The 18,027-nt window shown below is 42.9% G+C and overlaps 1 protein-coding gene across 4 annotated transcripts in view; it reads left to right on the top strand.

The window, feature by feature from the left end:
* MMP28 (matrix metallopeptidase 28) overlaps nucleotides 1-18,027 on the top strand; it is a 96,235-nt gene that overhangs the window by 30,009 nt on the left and 48,199 nt on the right. For 2 of the 4 annotated variants that reach the window (XM_040336842.1, XM_040336843.1), the window contains one exon: nucleotides 6,443-6,519. The exons of 1 other annotated variant lie outside the window; for it this stretch is intronic. In XM_040336842.1, the coding sequence (XP_040192776.1) occupies nucleotides 6,443-6,519 (77 nt within the window). Of the gene's footprint in view, nucleotides 1-2,756; nucleotides 2,865-6,442; nucleotides 6,520-18,027 lie in introns of all 4 variants that reach the window. One more of the 4 variants, XM_040336841.1, reaches the window with a different exon arrangement.

Raw genomic sequence — 18,027 nt, 5'->3', positions numbered from 1 at the left:
ATTGTCCTGCATGAAAATCATGTTTTTCTTGAAGGATGCAGACTTCTTCCTGTACCACTGCTTGAAGAAGGTGTCTTCCAGAAACTGACAGTAGGACTGGGAGTTGAGCTTGACTCCATCCTCAACCCGAAAAGGCCCCACAAGCTCATCTTTGATGATACCAGGCCAAACCAGTACTCCACCTCCACCTTGCTGGCGTCTGAGTCGGACTGGAGCTCTCTGCCCTTTACCAATCCAGCCACGGGCCCATCCATCTGGCCCATCAAGACTCACTCTCATTTCAGCAGTCCATAAAACCTTAGAAAAATCAGTCTTGAGATATTTCTTGGCCCAGTCTTGACGTTTCAGCTTGTGTGTCTTGTTCAGTGGTGGTCGTCTTTCAGCCTTTCTTACCTTGGTCATGTCTCTGAGTATTGCACACCTTGTGCTTTTGGGCACTCCAGTGATGTTGCAGCTCTGAAATATGGCCAAACTGGTGGCAAGTGGCATCTTGGCAGCTGCACGCTTGACTTTTCTCAGTTCATGGGCAGTTATTTTGCGCCTTGGTTTTTCCACACGCTTCTTGCGACCCTGTTGACTATTTTGAATGAAACGCTTGATTGTTCGATGATCACGCTTCAGAAGCTTTGCAATTTTAAGAGTGATGCATCCCTCTGCAAGATATCTCTATTTTTGACTTTTCTGAGCCTGTCAAGTCCTTCTTTTGACCCATTTTGCCAAAGGAAAGGAAGTTGCCTAATAATTCTGCACAACTGATATAGGGTGTTGATGTCATTAGACCACACACCTTCTCATTACAGAGATGCACATCACCTAATATGCTTAATTGGTAGTAGGCTTTCGAGCCTATACAGCTTGGAGTAAGACAACATGCATAAAGAGGATGATGTGGTCAAAATACTCATTTGCCTAATAATTCTGCACTCCCCGTATAATGTGTGTGTGTGTGTGTGTATATATATATATATATATATATATATACATATATATATATATAATGTGTGTGTGTGTGATCTGAAACTTCCGGGTAGGGGGCGCACAGCTGATCAATGGGTGCATGGCACCCGGTGACCCCTGGCACCCATCATTAGGCAGAACGGCAATCTGCCTATGTAAGCATGTCAGATCAACATTCTGCCAGGAGGGAAAGGATGGAATTTTTACCCCATGCAAAGCAGGGAATAAGTTCCATCTCTTCCCCTAGTAAAAGCAGCTAACAAAGTATAGTAAAACACAGGTTAGGCACACAGTTAACCCTTTGATCGCCCCTAATGTTAACCCCTTCCCAGCCTGTGTCATTAGTACAGTGACAGTGCTGTTTTTTTAGTACTGATCACTGTATTAGTGTCGCTGCTCCCCCAAAAAGTGTCAAAAGTATCAGAATGTTTGCCGCAATATCACATTCCTGCTATGAGTCGCTGATCGCTGCCATTATTAGTAAAAAATAAATAAATAAAAATATCCAATTGTTTGTAGATGCTATAATTTTTGTGCAAACCAATCAATATACGATTATTGGGATTTTTTTGTTACCAAAAATATGTAGTAAATACATATTTGCCTAAATTTATGAAGAAATTAAATTTTTATTATTGGCTAGATTTTATAGCAGAAAGTAAAAAATATATATATATATAATATAAAAAAATGTTTTTCAAAATTGTCGGTCTTTTTTTTTATTTTATTTTATAGCGCAATTTTTTTTAATAAATGCAGGGGTGATCAAAACCCAAAAGAAAGCTTTATTTGTGGGGAAAAAAAGGACATACTCTTTTTTTTGGGGGGCACATTATTGCATGACCACACAATTGTCAATTAAAGTAACCCATATCGCAAAAAATGGCTTGGTCATGACGGGGGGGGGGGGGGGGGGTGTAAATATCCTGGAGGTCAAGTGGTTAATGAGGTAAAGAACAGTGTACAAAATTCAGAAGTCTAGAAGTTCTATTTTTTATTGATATGCATTGACTATAGTAAATGAATATATCAGAAAGCTGATGAGGGTTAGTGCATATCGGTACTAGTTGTATTGACTTATGGATTGGACACATCATAAAAGTTTTTTTTTTTTTGTGTTCTAAAAGACTAAACATAACAGCCAATATTATCTTCAATGCTTTAAAGTGATAAAATCATGTTTTCAGTCATAACTTTAAATAACTGCATTTGAACATCCTATTAACTAATGCCGCATACACACGATAGGTTAAACCGATGAGAATGGTCTGATGGACCGTTTTCATCGGTCAAAACCGATTGTGTGTGGGCGCCATCGGTTAAAAAAAAAGCAAACTTGCTTTAAATGTAACCAATGGATTCCTAACCGATAGGTCAAAACCGATTATTAGGCACAACCATCGGTTACAAATCCACGCATGCTCAGAATCAAGTCGACGCATGCTTGAAAGCATTGAACTTCATTTTTTTCAGCATGTTGTTGTGTTTTACGTCACCGCGTTCTGACACGATCGTTTTTTTAACTGATGGTGTGTAGGCACGACGGACCATCAGTCAGCCTATTTGGTTAACCGATGAAAACAGTCCATCGGTCCGTTCTCATCGGATGGACTGATCGTGTGTACGCGGCATTAGTCTCCCATATCAACAGTGAAGCCACATTAGTAGTACAGAAGTTGGGTTTAAACTATGTTTTTTTATTGTTTGGTAGCAACAGAAGGCAATATCTACATGTGACAACCACACAGGCCTGACATGGCATCCTGCTGAGGAAACTTTCTTTGTTTTATTTCTTTCAGAAAACAAAAGCTAACAAAATACATCAGTCTGTTTCTTGGCTGCCTATTCACATTGCAGGAAAATCCTCATTTCCCTGTCTCTGCCAGTATCCTGGAAAATGGCAGAAGGCTTGTAGCAATTCCACTTGAAGTTGGCACTAGACATAATGAAACAGCTCTGACAAGTGTGAAATTCTTATTCCTATTGTCTTGATCTGTTAAGTGAATAGGTTATCTTGGCCAGTCTTCTCTAAGTGATATGTGTAAACAAAGTAAGACATATACTATACACACAAATTATGTGTGTGTGTGTGTATTTATATTATATTTTCACCCTTTTTTTTCACAGGTGCTAGCAGCAGGAATTTATCCACAATCACAAATCTGTAGAAGGCCACAAAGTTGCTGCACTCAATCTTTTTCTCATTTTATTAAATAACAGTATAAAATCGGCAAAAGTTTTGGACCATAACTGATCATTTCTCCACAACAGTAATACACGGTATTGATACTTACAACATACTTTTCAGATCATTTTTATTTTTTCAAGGGGTCTTATGTGGCTCCACAATCTCAATACATTACAACCAATGGGAGTTCATTTTGAGTTTTTGTTGGTTAGACAAAGGGTTATGCGTTCTTTGGTTTTACAAGTCAGATTAATTAATGAATATGTGAGCAATAGGTGCATAACACCTATTGCTATTTTGAGACCTTTTACAAATGTAGTTAGGATATATTGTGACTATCGATGTGAATGAAATTAGGTAATTTCTCATCTAATAAGTATTTGCATCAATGAGATCATGATGTATTACTTTTGTATGGTTTAAGAATGGATTGGTTATGGTCTCACAAACTGTTGCCAATTTGTAATATGCTGAGATGATACATTGATGTTGGTGTAAACAAAAGCATTTTAGGGTAAACAATATTCCATAGCTGATGTTCTCCAATACTTACAAGCAGCAGCAAATTATAATTAGGGTGGGTTTGGGGACAGCTCTGCCATCATTTAATGTGCCTCTGATTTAACCACAAATATAGTTCAGCTGTTCTAGTAGGTCTTTCCTGACATTTCCTTAGTCACAGTCTACTGCTGCGGGAATATCTGGCAAGTACTGGCTGTGTGGTACATGTGACAAAAATCTCCCGTATTCTTCATATGTCTGGGATATGGGGTAGAGTGGCAAGACGGAAGCCTTTTCTTATGTAGAAAAACGTCCAAGCCTTGCTAAATTTTGCAAAAATACATCTGAAGTCTCCCAAACGCATGCGGGAAAATGTGTTATTGCTACTGCCACTGCCCCCCCCCACATCACCACCACTACTGCCACTGAACCCCCCACATCACCACCACTACTGCCACTGATACCCCCCACCACTACTGCCACTGATACCCCCACTACTGCCTCTGACCCCCCCACATCACCACCACTACTGTCACTGATACACCCCTCCCCACATCACCACCACTACTGCCACTGATCCCCCCACATCACCATCACTACTGCCACTGACCCCCCACATCACCACCACTACTGCCACTGAACCCCCCACATCACCACCACTACTGTCACTGATACCCCCCACCACCACCACTACTGCCACTGATACCCCCCACCACCACTACTGCCTCTGAACCCCCACATTACCACCACTACTGCCACTGATCCCCCCCACATCACCACCACTACTGCCACTGACCCCCCCCCCACATCACCACCACTACTGCCACTGAACCCCCCACATCACCACCACTACTGCCACTGATACCCCCCACCACTACTGCCACTGATACCCCCACTACTGCCTCTGACCCCCCCACATCACCACCACTACTGTCACTGATACACCCCTCCCCACATCACCACCACTACTGCCACTGATCCCCCCACATCACCATCACTACTGCCACTGACCCCCCACATCACCACCACTACTGCCACTGAACCCCCCACATCACCACCACTACTGTCACTGATACCCCCCACCACCACCACTACTGCCACTGATACCCCCCACCACCACTACTGCCTCTGACCCCCCCACATTACCACCACTACTGCCACTGATCCCCCCCACATCACCACCACTACTGCCACTGATCCCCCCCACATCACCACCACTACTGCCACTGAACCCCCCACATCACCACCACTACTGCCACTGATACCCCCCACCACTACTGCCACTGAAACCCCCACTACTGCCTCTGACTCCCCCCTCCCCACATCACCACCACTACTGTCACTGATACACCCCTCCCCACATCACCACCACTACTGCCACTGATCCCCCCACATCACCATCACTACTGCCACTGACCCCCCACATCACCATCACTAATGCCACTGACCCCCCACATCACCACCACTACTGCCACTGAACCCCCCACATCACCACCACTACTGTCACTGATACCCCCCACCACCACCACTACTGCCACTGATACCCCCCACCACCACTACTGCCTCTGACCCCCCACATTACCACCACTACTGCCACTGATCCCCCCCACATCACCACCACTACTGCCACTGATCCCCCCCCACATCACCACCACTACTGCCACTGATCCCCCCCCACATCACCACCATTACTGCCACTGATCCCCCCTCCACATCACCACTACTGCCACTGTTCCTCCCCACCACCGCCGCCGCCGATGCCACTGATCCTATCCCTCCCCCAACCACCACTGATCCCATCCCCCACCACCACCGTTGCCACTCATCCCAGGGGCGTAACTACAGGGGTCACAACTGCAATAGCGCACATTTTGCCCCTAAACACCTGGATGGGGGGCATTTAGAGGAAAAAATCCCCTCCATTTTTCTCCTGCCACCACTAAAAGTCTTCTTTCCTCCTTTCCCTTAGATAGACATTCGGTGGCTGCAGGAGGAAAATAAAGGGGGTTTGTTCCCCCTCCTATCCAGGTCCTGCTGCCCCTGGGATCAGTGGGAAGGGCCCTGGCCGGAGGTCAGGGGGGCCCTCCATGGTTTCTTGCACCAGGGCCCTGAAGGTTATAGTTGCGTCTCTGGTGAGTGCTATAATAAAATCAAAAGGTTCTTCAACAAAATAGGAACAAAGATTGTCTCTGGACAGCCGCACTCTGAACAAATTGTAGCCTTTTATTAAAAGAAGGACAGCACTACAAGTCACAGCAAAATAAAATAAAACCTGACCTCTGACGCGTTTCGCACTGAAACTAGTGCTTAGTCATATGTTCCTGCTTTGCTAAGTGCATTGCCTGCACCTGAGTTGTCTGCAACGGAGGATATTCATCTGAGTTCCCACATGGAGCGGCTATTCCCTTTTCCCCTTCTTCAACAAAGTATTCGTTTATGGGTGTGCACACTTATGCAACCATATTATTTTATTTTTTACTTCCCTTCACCTAAAATATTTCAGTTTGTTGTTCAATGGAGTTGTACAGTTTATAGGTCACATTAAAGGTGGAAAAAGTTCTGATATGATTTATCTTTGTCTCGTTTTTTTACATCACAGAAACCTGATGTTTTAACAGGGGTGTGTAGACTTTTTATATCCACTGTGTATGTATATGTATATATATATATATATATATATATATATATATATATATATATATATTGTATAAATATGTTAGTCACTCCTGTTTGTTTCTGTGTTGTATTCTGTGCCATTATTACATTTTAAATATATATATATTTTTTACTTTGTAGACTTATCTTATCAAGTATGGCTATCTTAAAGAAGAAAGAAGGGACTACAATGCAGCAAAGTTTGCAGTGGCAGTAAGGTAACGAGAAATTGATCATATGCATAGAGCATTCATACTGACCTAAATAAATCAGTATTTCTGTGCAGTTTTGGCCACAAACAAACTAATGGTAGTGAATTGGCTAGTTTTGTGTGCATCCAGAAGCAGCGTTTAACTACCCCTGAATGCAGCAAACTGCCAAATGAATGTATCTGTAAAGAGTTGGTTTCTTCAGGGTTACACCTTCATCACTTACCACCTAAAATACTTTCCTCATAAGTTGCTTTCCAATCACTCAATGGCCGCTTTGATTGTATACTCTTATGTAATATATATACAGTGTGTGCGTGTGTGTGTGTATATGTGTGTGTGTGTATGTATGTGTGTGTGTATGTAATATATATATATATATATATATATATATATATATATAAAATAATATTAGGGCTGGGGAAATTAAAGATTAATTCCTCGATTAATCTTTAATTTTTTTGATCGATCAAAATTCTTGACGTCACCGGACAGCCTGGACAGTGAGACTTACCCTGCTGGATGTGAGCAAACTGCACCCATTGGATTGAAGTACCTTTGCATCTGTGGAGCAGGAGGATGCATCAGGCTCCATCAGGGGAAGGGGACAAAAATAACCATTGTTTTCCTGTCCTAAGCAGTTTTGTGCAGACAATTCTTTGTGTATCGGCAATATCTGTTCCCTACGAAAGACTGTTCAGTTCTTCAGGGTATATTGTCAATAAAATGCGATCATGTCTGCTTCCAGAAAATATAAACACTCTGGTATGTCTGTGTGACTGGCTAAAGTGATCCCTATTTGCCTACTATAAAGTGACTGACAGTCAATATACTAGATAAGTTTAAAAATTAAAGTTAAACTAACTTTCTACGTTCTTTCTTAAAGTTTAATGATAAAAAATTACTTACGTCAGTGCTACAGTTTAAATTTAAAACGTATTTGTGTGAACTGTGAAGTTAAGTTATGGATTGTGGAAACTAACTAGTGTCTGGTGATTGTATATAGTTGTAACGGTCACCACTGTTTACGATATTTCCATTCCATCAACCCACGACAGCTTATCTGACACTCCAACCATCCAACAGACACAATCCATATGGATTTCCCCAGAATAAACGAGACAAGCTCCCTTCTCTGAGTCAAAATGTATGAATGAACTTTAATGGTATCTTAGCTCTCTTATATACAGTACAGGCATGTTTACAGTAATCAAAGGAACAAATGAACTCTCCACCCACACATCACACAATGGGGGGCTTCAATCACATTCTTTCAGAGAATGACATTCAGAGAAATTAATTATTCCCCAGACGTACGCACCTGCATAATACACATTTCTATGTCAGACCTTTTGGCACCGATTTAACATGACCTAATTACTACAGCTGAGAAGTCACATTCCTTTACTAAACATAATTGACATGCTAATTCCCTACCCCTGAAAGGAGACATCTGACCCTTAGACTGCTAACTCACAACACATATCTGTCATCAATAGCATCTTCACACAAACAGTGTTATTAGCATACATAATGAAAGGTCTTGGAGCATACCCAATTAACACCTCAAAAGCATGGGTCCTCACATTGAAGGAAAACATTCCACTGACCTGGTGTGGGTCAGAATAACCACTTGAATATCTCAAGATATCCTGCAATATGAATTATCAGTTATCAGTCACATCTCATGTAATTTATAATTAATTTTTCTCAGTCACCCTATGCCCAAAAGGGGCACAGGGTGACCCTAGACCCAAAAGTCATTAGTGACACTGGCACAGGAGTACCCCCATCCTTCCAAAGTCTCTGGTTGTCACGGGTCATTCCGTTACAATAGTGTACACCACATTTACCACTGACTAATGAAATGAGTTGCAATGCAAGGAGATCAGCTGAAAGTAGTTGGCTCTGTGCATTATAATTAATCGAAATTAGTCGATTAATCGATTTAAAAAAAAATCTATTAATCGAACACGAAAATCTTAATCAGTAACAGTCCTAATAAATATATAATTAGAATAAATTATAATGAGTATATGCACTTTAGAAGTCACTTGTGCATTCAATAAACTACATACAATTTTGTAACATAGAAAAAAGAACTATGGCTTTATAATCTTCCTTCCAGATTCTCTTTTCCCCAAATTCTAGGTTGGTACCTTTAAACCCAATTTAAAAAAAAATGCCAATACAATTCGCAAACACTTATTAATATAATTGTCTGCATCAAAATTGTGTATGTTCAGTATCTCACAAAAGTGAGTACACCCCTCACATTTTTGTAAATATATTATTATATATTTTCATGTGACAACACTGAAGAAATGACACTTTTCTACATTTTATAAGTAGTGTACAGCTCGTATAACAGTGTAAATTTGCTGCCCCTTCAAAATAACCCAACACACAGCCATTACTGTCTAAACCACTGGCAACAAAAGTGAGTACACCCCTAAGAGAAAATTTCCAAATTGGACCCAAAGTGTCAATATTTTGTGTGGCCACAATTATTTTCCAGCACTGCCCTAACCCTCTTGGGCATGGAGTTCACCAGAGCTCATGGGCGTCCGCTCCATAGGGCAAGGCAGGGCGTTTGCCCCCCCCTAGAATCAGTAGTAAGACACTGACACACATTTAGATTTATCTGCGGCCGCCTCTCGAACCAGCGCCGCCGATTGTCACTGTCTCTCTCATGTCCGCGGCATATCAAGTCAGTCTGTGACTGTGTTTGTTTACCTTCCGCTCCCCGCCCCTTGTTTTCCGGCCAGCCAATTATCGCTCACTCCCCCTAACTTTGCAGTCCAGCCTGGTGCTCGTCCTGGTGGCGTGACGTCACTCACGCCGGGAGGGGATCACGTCGTGATACTGATGGCTGGGAGGAGCGTAGAGAGCCGTACCGAGAGGAGCCCGCACGCTGTTGAGGTAACACAGACACAGACAGTCTGTAAAGCGCTAATTGTTTGCTAATTTTCAGAAGGGACGTCCGTAAAAGCAGGCTGGCTTTGCAGACAGTGCAGTAATGCAACACACATTAGCACACTTTGTACATGTTTGCACTGACATTTTTTTTAATGGCTCCCCAATGCACTAAAGGGGCACACCTGCTGCATAGTAATACACTTTGATTTTTACTATATGAAATTGTGATTGTTATTATTCGATTAGTGAGCCATTTTACAAGTGTGTGTGTGTGTGTGACACTTTCATATAGTAAAAATCAAAGTGTATTACTATGCAGCAGGTGTGCCCCTTTAGTGCATTGGGGAGCCATTAAAAAAATGTCCGTGCTTTTGCTTTGTAAACTTGATATGAATAATTTTCAATACAAATTATTGGAAAATAAAAAAAATTCAGTGCAAACATTATTATGTGCAAAGTGTGCCAATGTGTGTTGCATTACTGCACTGCAAAGCCAGCCTGCTTTTACTGACTTCCCTTCTGAAAATACTAGTTTCTTGGCTGCAAAGCCACCAGAGACAGCCAAACAACTAGCACTTTAAGCAACAAAAACCTTCACATTTTTGTTTGTATATAATATATATACCCTTAAAATGCCAGGAGCCGGGTGCACTGGTCAGTGATCATAGTAACTCATGTATTAATGTCAGTGCAGGACATTTACCCCCCCCCCCCCGCCGCCATGCTGCATATTAAAAAAATCTTCAGACTGCATTCCGTATGGCATCATGCCATACGGAATGATGCAGTCTGAAGATTATTAACTGTGATGACTGTCTGTGATTTTTTTAATATGCAGCATGGTGGGGGGGGGGGAGGGGGGTAAATGTCCTGCACTGACATTAATACATGAGTTACTATGATCACTGACCAGTGCACCCGGCTCCTGGCATTTTAAGGGTATATATATTATATACAAACAAAAATGTGAAGGTTTTTGTTGCTTAAAGTGCTAGTTATTTGGCTGTCTCTGGTGGCTTTGCAGGGTGCTGTGTAATGTAAAGGGGTCGAGGGATGCAGGGTGCTGTGTAATGTAAGGGGGTCGAGGGATGCAGGGTGCTGTGTAATGTAAAGGGGTCGAGGGATGCAGGGTGCTGTGTAATGTAAAGGGGTCGAGGGATGCAGGGTGCTGTGTAATGTAAGGGGTCCAGTGGTGCAGGGTGCTGTGTAATGTAAGGGGTCCAGAGGTGCAGTTTGCTGTGTAATGTAAGGGGTCGAGAGGCGCAGGGTGCTGTGTAATGTAAAGGGGTGCAGTAATGCAGTTGTGGAGAGGGGGTACACAGTAGTGATAAAGAGATATTGAAAGATGCAGGGGGCACAGTGGGATGTTTTTACATTTCAATGTGGGGGGCGCTTTTAACCCCCGCTAGCGGTCAAAGAAAGGGTTAAATGCGACTGTGTATCGCCAGTGCCGAAGCGCCCCCCCCTGAAAAAATTTCAGCGGACGCCCATGCCAGAGCTTGCCACCTCTTGACATCACTAAGCTGGTGGATGTTAGAGACCTTCCGTTTGAGGATGCCCCACAGATGCTTGATAGGGTTTTATGTTTGGAGACATGATTGGCCAGTCCATCACCTTTACCCTCAGCTTCTTTAGCAAGGCAGTGGTCGTCTTGGAGGTGTGTTTAGGGTCATTATCATGTTGGAATACTGCACTGTAGCCAAGTCTCTGAAGGTAGGGGATCATGTTCTGCTTCAGTATGTCACAGTACATTGTGGCATTCATGGTTCCCTCAATGAACTGTAGCTCCCCAGTGCCGGCAGCACTCATGCAGCCCCAGACCATGACAATCCCACCACCATGTGTGACTGTAGGCAAGACACACTTGTCTGTACTCCTCGCCTGGTTGCCACCACACACGCCTGACACCATCTGAACCAAATAAGTTTATCTTGGTCTCATCAGACCACAGGACATGGTTCCAGTAATCCATATCCTTAGTCTGCTTGTCTTCAGCAAACTGTTTGCAGGCTTTCTTGTGCAAAATATTTACAAAAATGTGAGGGGTGTACTCACTTTTGTGAGATACTGTATGTTCCTGAAACCTACACATTATATTATTTGATACTTTTACATACAACTAATTGCAATTTATATTTATAATATTGTAACCTATGTCTATAATATTGTGATTTTACTGTCTGTCTTAATTCTTTTTTTTTTTTACAAACCAGGTATTGACAACCATTCTTTTTTAAGTTAATGCATTCCTTCTGCCAAATGTGCTGCATGAATAGATATTTGCTAGTACATGTCTACTCAGATAAGCCTTCAACTTTGCCTAACACCCTCAATGGTCTACTGCATTTGTCACAATGAAGTTAAAAATGTAGTTATTTCTTTATCCCACCACCTTTTGTTCTAGAGAATGTACAAGTATCCTCCTCCTATTGGATGCTGACATTTTTTAGATTAAAGCCCTGTGTGAGGTTCTGCAAATAAGCTGAGGTCAGGGAGGGGTAGTTCGACAATCAGTGTAGCAAATCAACTGATGATATACTGCAATAGGCCGAGAACGGGCCATTAGATAGTACAGAGTTCTGAAAGCAGTTGGCAGTATAGTCATAAGAACATTTTTTTTGTAGCTATACTTGCAACAAGACCTTTCACTACACAAAAGCATTTTAATACAGGTCTTAAAATGTATGTGAAGAAATTTCTTATGGATACAGTGGGGAAAAGTTAAACCCCCTGCCAAGTTTTATTGCTGTGTTCCTGCTGGGGTAATTTGCCCCTCTTATTTACTGGATGACCACTGTCACAAGACAGAAAGTAAGGGGAAAGACTACATTTTAGAGTTTTGTTTTTTTAGACCAAAGGGTGAAGGGAAATCTTCCAATTGGAACAAATGTTCTGGTGACTACTGTCTAAGATGGAAATTCCCCTAATTTGGGGGAGATTCCCTCTAACTTTCTGTTGAGTCTCCAAGACAGAAGGTGAAGGGAAATCTACTCCTTAGCAGGACAGACAGACAAAAATAATTGAATATTACGTATTTTGGAATATGAAAATCTACAGCTAAAGCTACAGTACATTATGAAGTCTAAAATGTTCCATTCTGTGATTGCTAGACTATGAGGGCATTCAGTTCTGGTCCCATATCTTTTGAAATACTGTGTCTTTTTATAGTACTGTGGTTACATTCAATATCATCCCCTGACTTTTTCTACTTTTACCTACTAGCCTGTCTATGGTGTCAACCTTTCCTTATCTGTGTCTTGCTTGAGCAATGATTAAAGACATTTAAAGTTGATGTAAACCCAATTCATTAAATTTGAGCTGGGCACATATATCTGCAGTATTTTGTTATCTCTCTTCAAAGAGCTAAGTCCCGTAGCTCTCTCCTGATCCGTTCCTCTGTTATCAGCCTGATAACTCCTGACAAATTCTCGGCCACATCAGATAAAAAGCAGCCTGAAATTTCTGTCCGGGGAGGTTGCTATAAATAGATTAGCAGGCAGCTGGCCCTGTTACAAAACACCACTGATGCCTCGTACACACAATCAGTTTTTCAGATGGGAAAACTGTGAGGAGAGCTTTTGGCCGGGAATCCCGGTCGTGTGTATGCTCCTCGCAGTTTTTCCAATGGGAAAACTGCCTAAAAACTCCCGTCCAAAAAAGAGAACCGCCGGGAAAACCTATCCTAGGTATGGCCAGTTATATACTGCTTAACAATGCCAAGTTTCTTACGGTAGTTGATATAGTAGACTAAGGCCGGGTACACACGAACAAACATGTACGGTGAAAGCGGTCCGTCGGACCGTTTTCACCGTACATGTCTGCCAGAGGGCTTCTGTACGATGGTTGTACACACCATCGTACAGAAGTCCGCGCGTAAACATTACGCGGGGCGTGTCCGCGTCGTCGCCGCGACGATGACGCGGCGATGACGCGGAGACGTGGGCGGGCCTGCCATTTAAAGGCTTCCACGCATGCGTCGAAGTCATTCGACGCATGCGAGGGACGGCGGGCGCCTGGACATGAACGGTAGGTCTGTACTGACGACCGTACATGTCCGAGCGGGCAGGATTCCAGCGGACGGTTTTAAAACACGTCCAGGAATATTTGTCCGCTGGGAAAAGGCCCGGCGGGCAAATGTTTGCTGGAATTCGGCCCGCTCGCGCCCACACACGACCAAACATGTCTGCTGAAACTGGCCCGCAGACCAGTTTCAGCATACATGTTTGGTCGTGTGTACGGGGCCTTAATGGTCACCTATCCCTTTCTTTTTAGAACATAGATGCATGGCTCCTGATGAGTGGATACAGCCCACGAAACACATCGAGCCTACCTTGATGCATCCAGTTTATATTGATACATTTTATGGTTTTATCCATTCATGTTTTCATTGGACTATGTCCTACCCAATACTCAGTATGCATATTTTTACTGCTATGTGCCATGTGATTAACATTTCTCTTGATTTTACTGTACCATGCTTGTTATGTTACATCATGTTATGCCAATCAATGGTTTAGTAATAAACAAATACATGTTATTACCTATATTATCTGTTTTGGTCTCACCACACGTACCTCATATAAAGTCCCAAACTCTCCCCTCCCCCCTTTTTTTGTTGCTTACAGCACAGGCGTGAACCTTCCTTCAAGTTTCATTTAAAGTCCCAAATATTCCCCCATTTTCTTTCAACTGGCGGATTTTTTCCCAGCGTTTTTTAGCAGTTTTCTTATGGGAAAAACTGCAATGGAGCATACACATGGCCGGGATTCCCGGGAAAACCGGCCATGTGTAGGGGAAAGACTGAACCAAGCAGTTTCTTGGCTTCCCTCTCTGGATTTTCAACGGGAACTTTTCCCATCGGAAATCCTGCACGTGTGTACGGGGCATGAGAGTCTCTAACTATGTGGAGAGGGGCTGTGTGCCTTTCCTCCAATCAGCAATGTTTTGCTATCTTGGCTGTATGACCAGACATTACACTCTGTGTTAAACAGGAAAATAAATTTTCTTAACACGATCTGAACTTTCTAAATAGAATATAAATGTGAAGACAGCAGATATACATGTAAAACCTAAGTAGACAGTTCAGAACACAGTAAGTAAAAAATACTAGATAACAAAACACAAAAAAAAGGCAAAACTTGATGAATAAAAATATATAACCTGGCATCCACTGCAAAAACGGAGCTGAGACCAGTCTGTTCACGATCAGCATATACATAGAAAGGGAAGAGGAGGCGGCCGCCAAACCAACTGATGACATGGTCATAGGGAACAGACAACTCTGGTAAACCTATTTGACGGTGATCCTATTTACTGGAGTTGTCTGTTCCCTATGACCCTGTCATCAGTTGGTTTGACGGCCGCTTCCCTTTCTATGTCATAGGAAGATATGCTGATCGTGAACAAACTGGTCTCAGCTCAGTTTTTTCAGTGGATGCCAGGTTATATTTTTATTCATCAAGTTTTCCCTTTTTCTTTGTGTTTTGTTATCTAGTATTTTTTACTAACTGTGTTCTGAACTTGTGGAACAGTCTGCCTTTCCTGCCCATTGAGCGCTGTTTTTTTGTTTTTTTTGTACATCCCGGTGTTCCAGCCATGGTATCTGTGCAGCACTGGGTCCAGTGAAAACTTCTTCATTAATTGTTGTGCCCCCCTATTAGTATCTGGACTAGCTTCTGCCACTGTTTAGCGCTGGTGATTTCTTTGGTGTTTTCTTTTGTTTTTAATAAGGTCTCTTAATTTAACTATGTGATCCTGTCTTCAAAGTTAATTTTACCCTTCTGCATGCAAACATGAATAAAGGGCACCAAGATAGCAGAATCTGAAGCACCAGTTCCTCAAGCTTATAAAATGCATTATTTGGGATTGAAGATACATGTGTTATTACTCTTTTTTAAGAGATTACAAATACTTTGACTTTTTTAAAAGTGGTATTTACTGTATAACTTTTCTACAGTGCAAGCACATTAGCATGAATTATATACTGTATGGCGATAAAAAAAGATATTCAGCATGACTTGTTTATTAATATACATTTGAAATATATTCTTTACATATACCAAAATTATAGCCATTTGGTAATTTCCTGATGTTTGATGCCATCAAATGCCTTTACTGGAAGCTCGTGAAACAGGAGTACACATTTACAGTAATCAGTGTTGACTCGAAGATTCAGTGATGCATCTGTATTTCTCTCTCTTTTTCTTAGTCTATACATTATTTAACATGTCACTGCTGCAATTTTTCACCAGTGCTTGATCCCTGCCAATCACTCCTACTACTTTTCCACATTCCATCTACCCTGTAGAAAACTTGCATATGCACTTTATTTTCTTGCTCAGGACTCTGTTAAGCCGTGTTAAGGTCTGTAGTGGTTTTGTTATTACTAACCTAATCTTTTATAATATATTAATAAACTAGTGATTTGGAATTCCCTTATTCACTACATTTTCTCCACTTTCAGCTATCTTCTGCATGTGTAACAGCTAGACAGCTCTTGCTTGTTTAAACAGCAAGCAACACTACCCAAAAAGGATGAAAATTAGGGCTCTCATTTTTCCTGTTAAAGCTCAGCTCCAGGCAAAACATATTTTAATGCAATGAGGAATGATTAGTAACTGTTCATGAATTTATTTTCCACTTGTGCCCACATTGGGGAGACTTTCCCTTACTTATGTCACCCCTTAATTGCACATTGAAACACAGGGACAGGAAGTTAGGGGAAATTTTCTCAGTGGGGATACAGGCAGTATTAATTTGAAAGATTTGTTAAAATAAACCCTTTATTAGAAACCTAACAGGGTTTCAAACTGTACCCGACCCTGTAGATACAATTAAGGAACTTTCTCTTCCTGCTGTTCTGATGCCCCTTGAAGATTTTTCTAGTTCATGGTATTTAATTTGTGTGTAACAGGAGGCAGGGTTGTAATATGAAGCAACTAATGACTTGAAAATAAATACTTCAGATTGGCTGTACAGGTGTCCAGTGGATATTAAACACCCTGAACCATCCAACATCTTGGAGAAGTCTCAACCTGAGGGAACAAGTAACACTAATGCAAATTTGTGTTTCCCTTTATTACATTTATGACCATAATGCCTAGGCAAAAGATGGCAGATTTATTCTAGAAATACAAGAACTAATGGGCCTGATTCTCAAAAAAGCTGCCTAACTTAACTTTCAGCAGTTAAGTTACACTGACTTAAAATTTCTACCTAAGTGCCTGATCCACAAAGCACTTACCTAGAAATTTCAGGCCGTGTAACTTAAGTGCCGCCGTCGCAAGGCGGTCCTCCTCTCCGGGGGGCGTTTAAAATTTAAATGAGGCGCCCTCCCACGCCGGCCGTACTGCGCATGCGTGTGACGTAATTTTCCCGACGTGCAGCGCGGGAACGTAATTGACGCCGGGCGTCTTTGTGGATTGCGACGGGACACTAAAGTTGCGACGGGGGAAAACAAATAATTATAAAAAAAAATGACAGCGTCGCTCAGCATGCATTCCTGAGAGGGAGAACTCCATGCCAATTTTCAAAGAAAAAACCGGCATGGGTTCCCCCCCCCAGGAGCATACCAGGCCCTTAGGTCTGGTATGGGTTGTAAGGAGACCCCCCCACGCCGAAAAATCGACGTAGGGGTCCCCCTACAATCCATACCAGACCCGTATCCAAAGCACGCTACCCGGCCGGTCAGGAATGGGAGTGGGGACGAGCGAGCGCCCCCCCCCCCTCCTGAGCCGTGCCAGGCCGCATGCCCTCAACATGGGGGGGTTGGGTGCTCTGGGGCAGGGGGGCGCACTGCGGGCCCCCCCACCCCAGAGCACCCTGTCCCCATGTTGATGAGGACAGGACCTCTTCCCGACAACCCTTGCCGTTGGTTGTCGGGGTCTGCGGGCGGGGGGCTTATCGGAATCTGCAGTGCGCCCCCCTGCCCCAGAGCACCCAACCCCCCCATGTTGAGGGCATGCGGCCTGGCACGGCTCAGGAGGGGGGGGGCGCTCGCTCGTCCCCACTCCCATTCCTGACCGGCCGGGTAGCGTGCTTTGGATACGGGTCTGGTATGGATTGTAGGGGGACCCCTACGTCGATTTTTCGGTGTGGGGGGGTCTCCTTACAACCCATACCAGACCTAAGGGCCTGGTATGCTCCTGGGGGGGGAACCCATGCCGGTTTTGAATTTAAAAATTGCCGTGGAGTTCTCCCTCAGGAATGCATACCAAATGCCGTCGCTTGAATGGGCTTTTACAAGGTGTGACTAACTTTACACATTATAAAACCAGCCCTAGTTTTGCGCCAAGCAAATGGGAACTTACGCAGAAATCACAGTGCTGAAAAGCTGATGAAAAGCGTTGTGGATCTGCTTAAGTCCTCATTTGCATACTCAAAGCTGCATTTCCATGAGAAATGCCCCCAGCGGCGGATGCGGTACTGCATCCTAAGATCTGACCGTGTAAGTGTCTTACACATGTCAGATTTTCTGCCTAACTTTGGAAAAAGCCTTTTGAGGATCGTTTCCAAAGTTAGGCACAGACTGAACAGCAGTTACGCCTGCGTATCTCTTTTGGGAATCAGGCCCAATGTTTCTAACTGTACATATACTCA

The sequence above is a fragment of the Rana temporaria genome, chromosome 2 (genome assembly GCF_905171775.1).
Source record: "Rana temporaria chromosome 2, aRanTem1.1, whole genome shotgun sequence".
Lineage (NCBI taxonomy): Eukaryota > Metazoa > Chordata > Amphibia > Anura > Ranidae > Rana > Rana temporaria.
The sequence above is the reverse complement of the archived record's forward strand: the minus strand, read 5'-3'. Positions and strand labels throughout refer to the sequence as shown.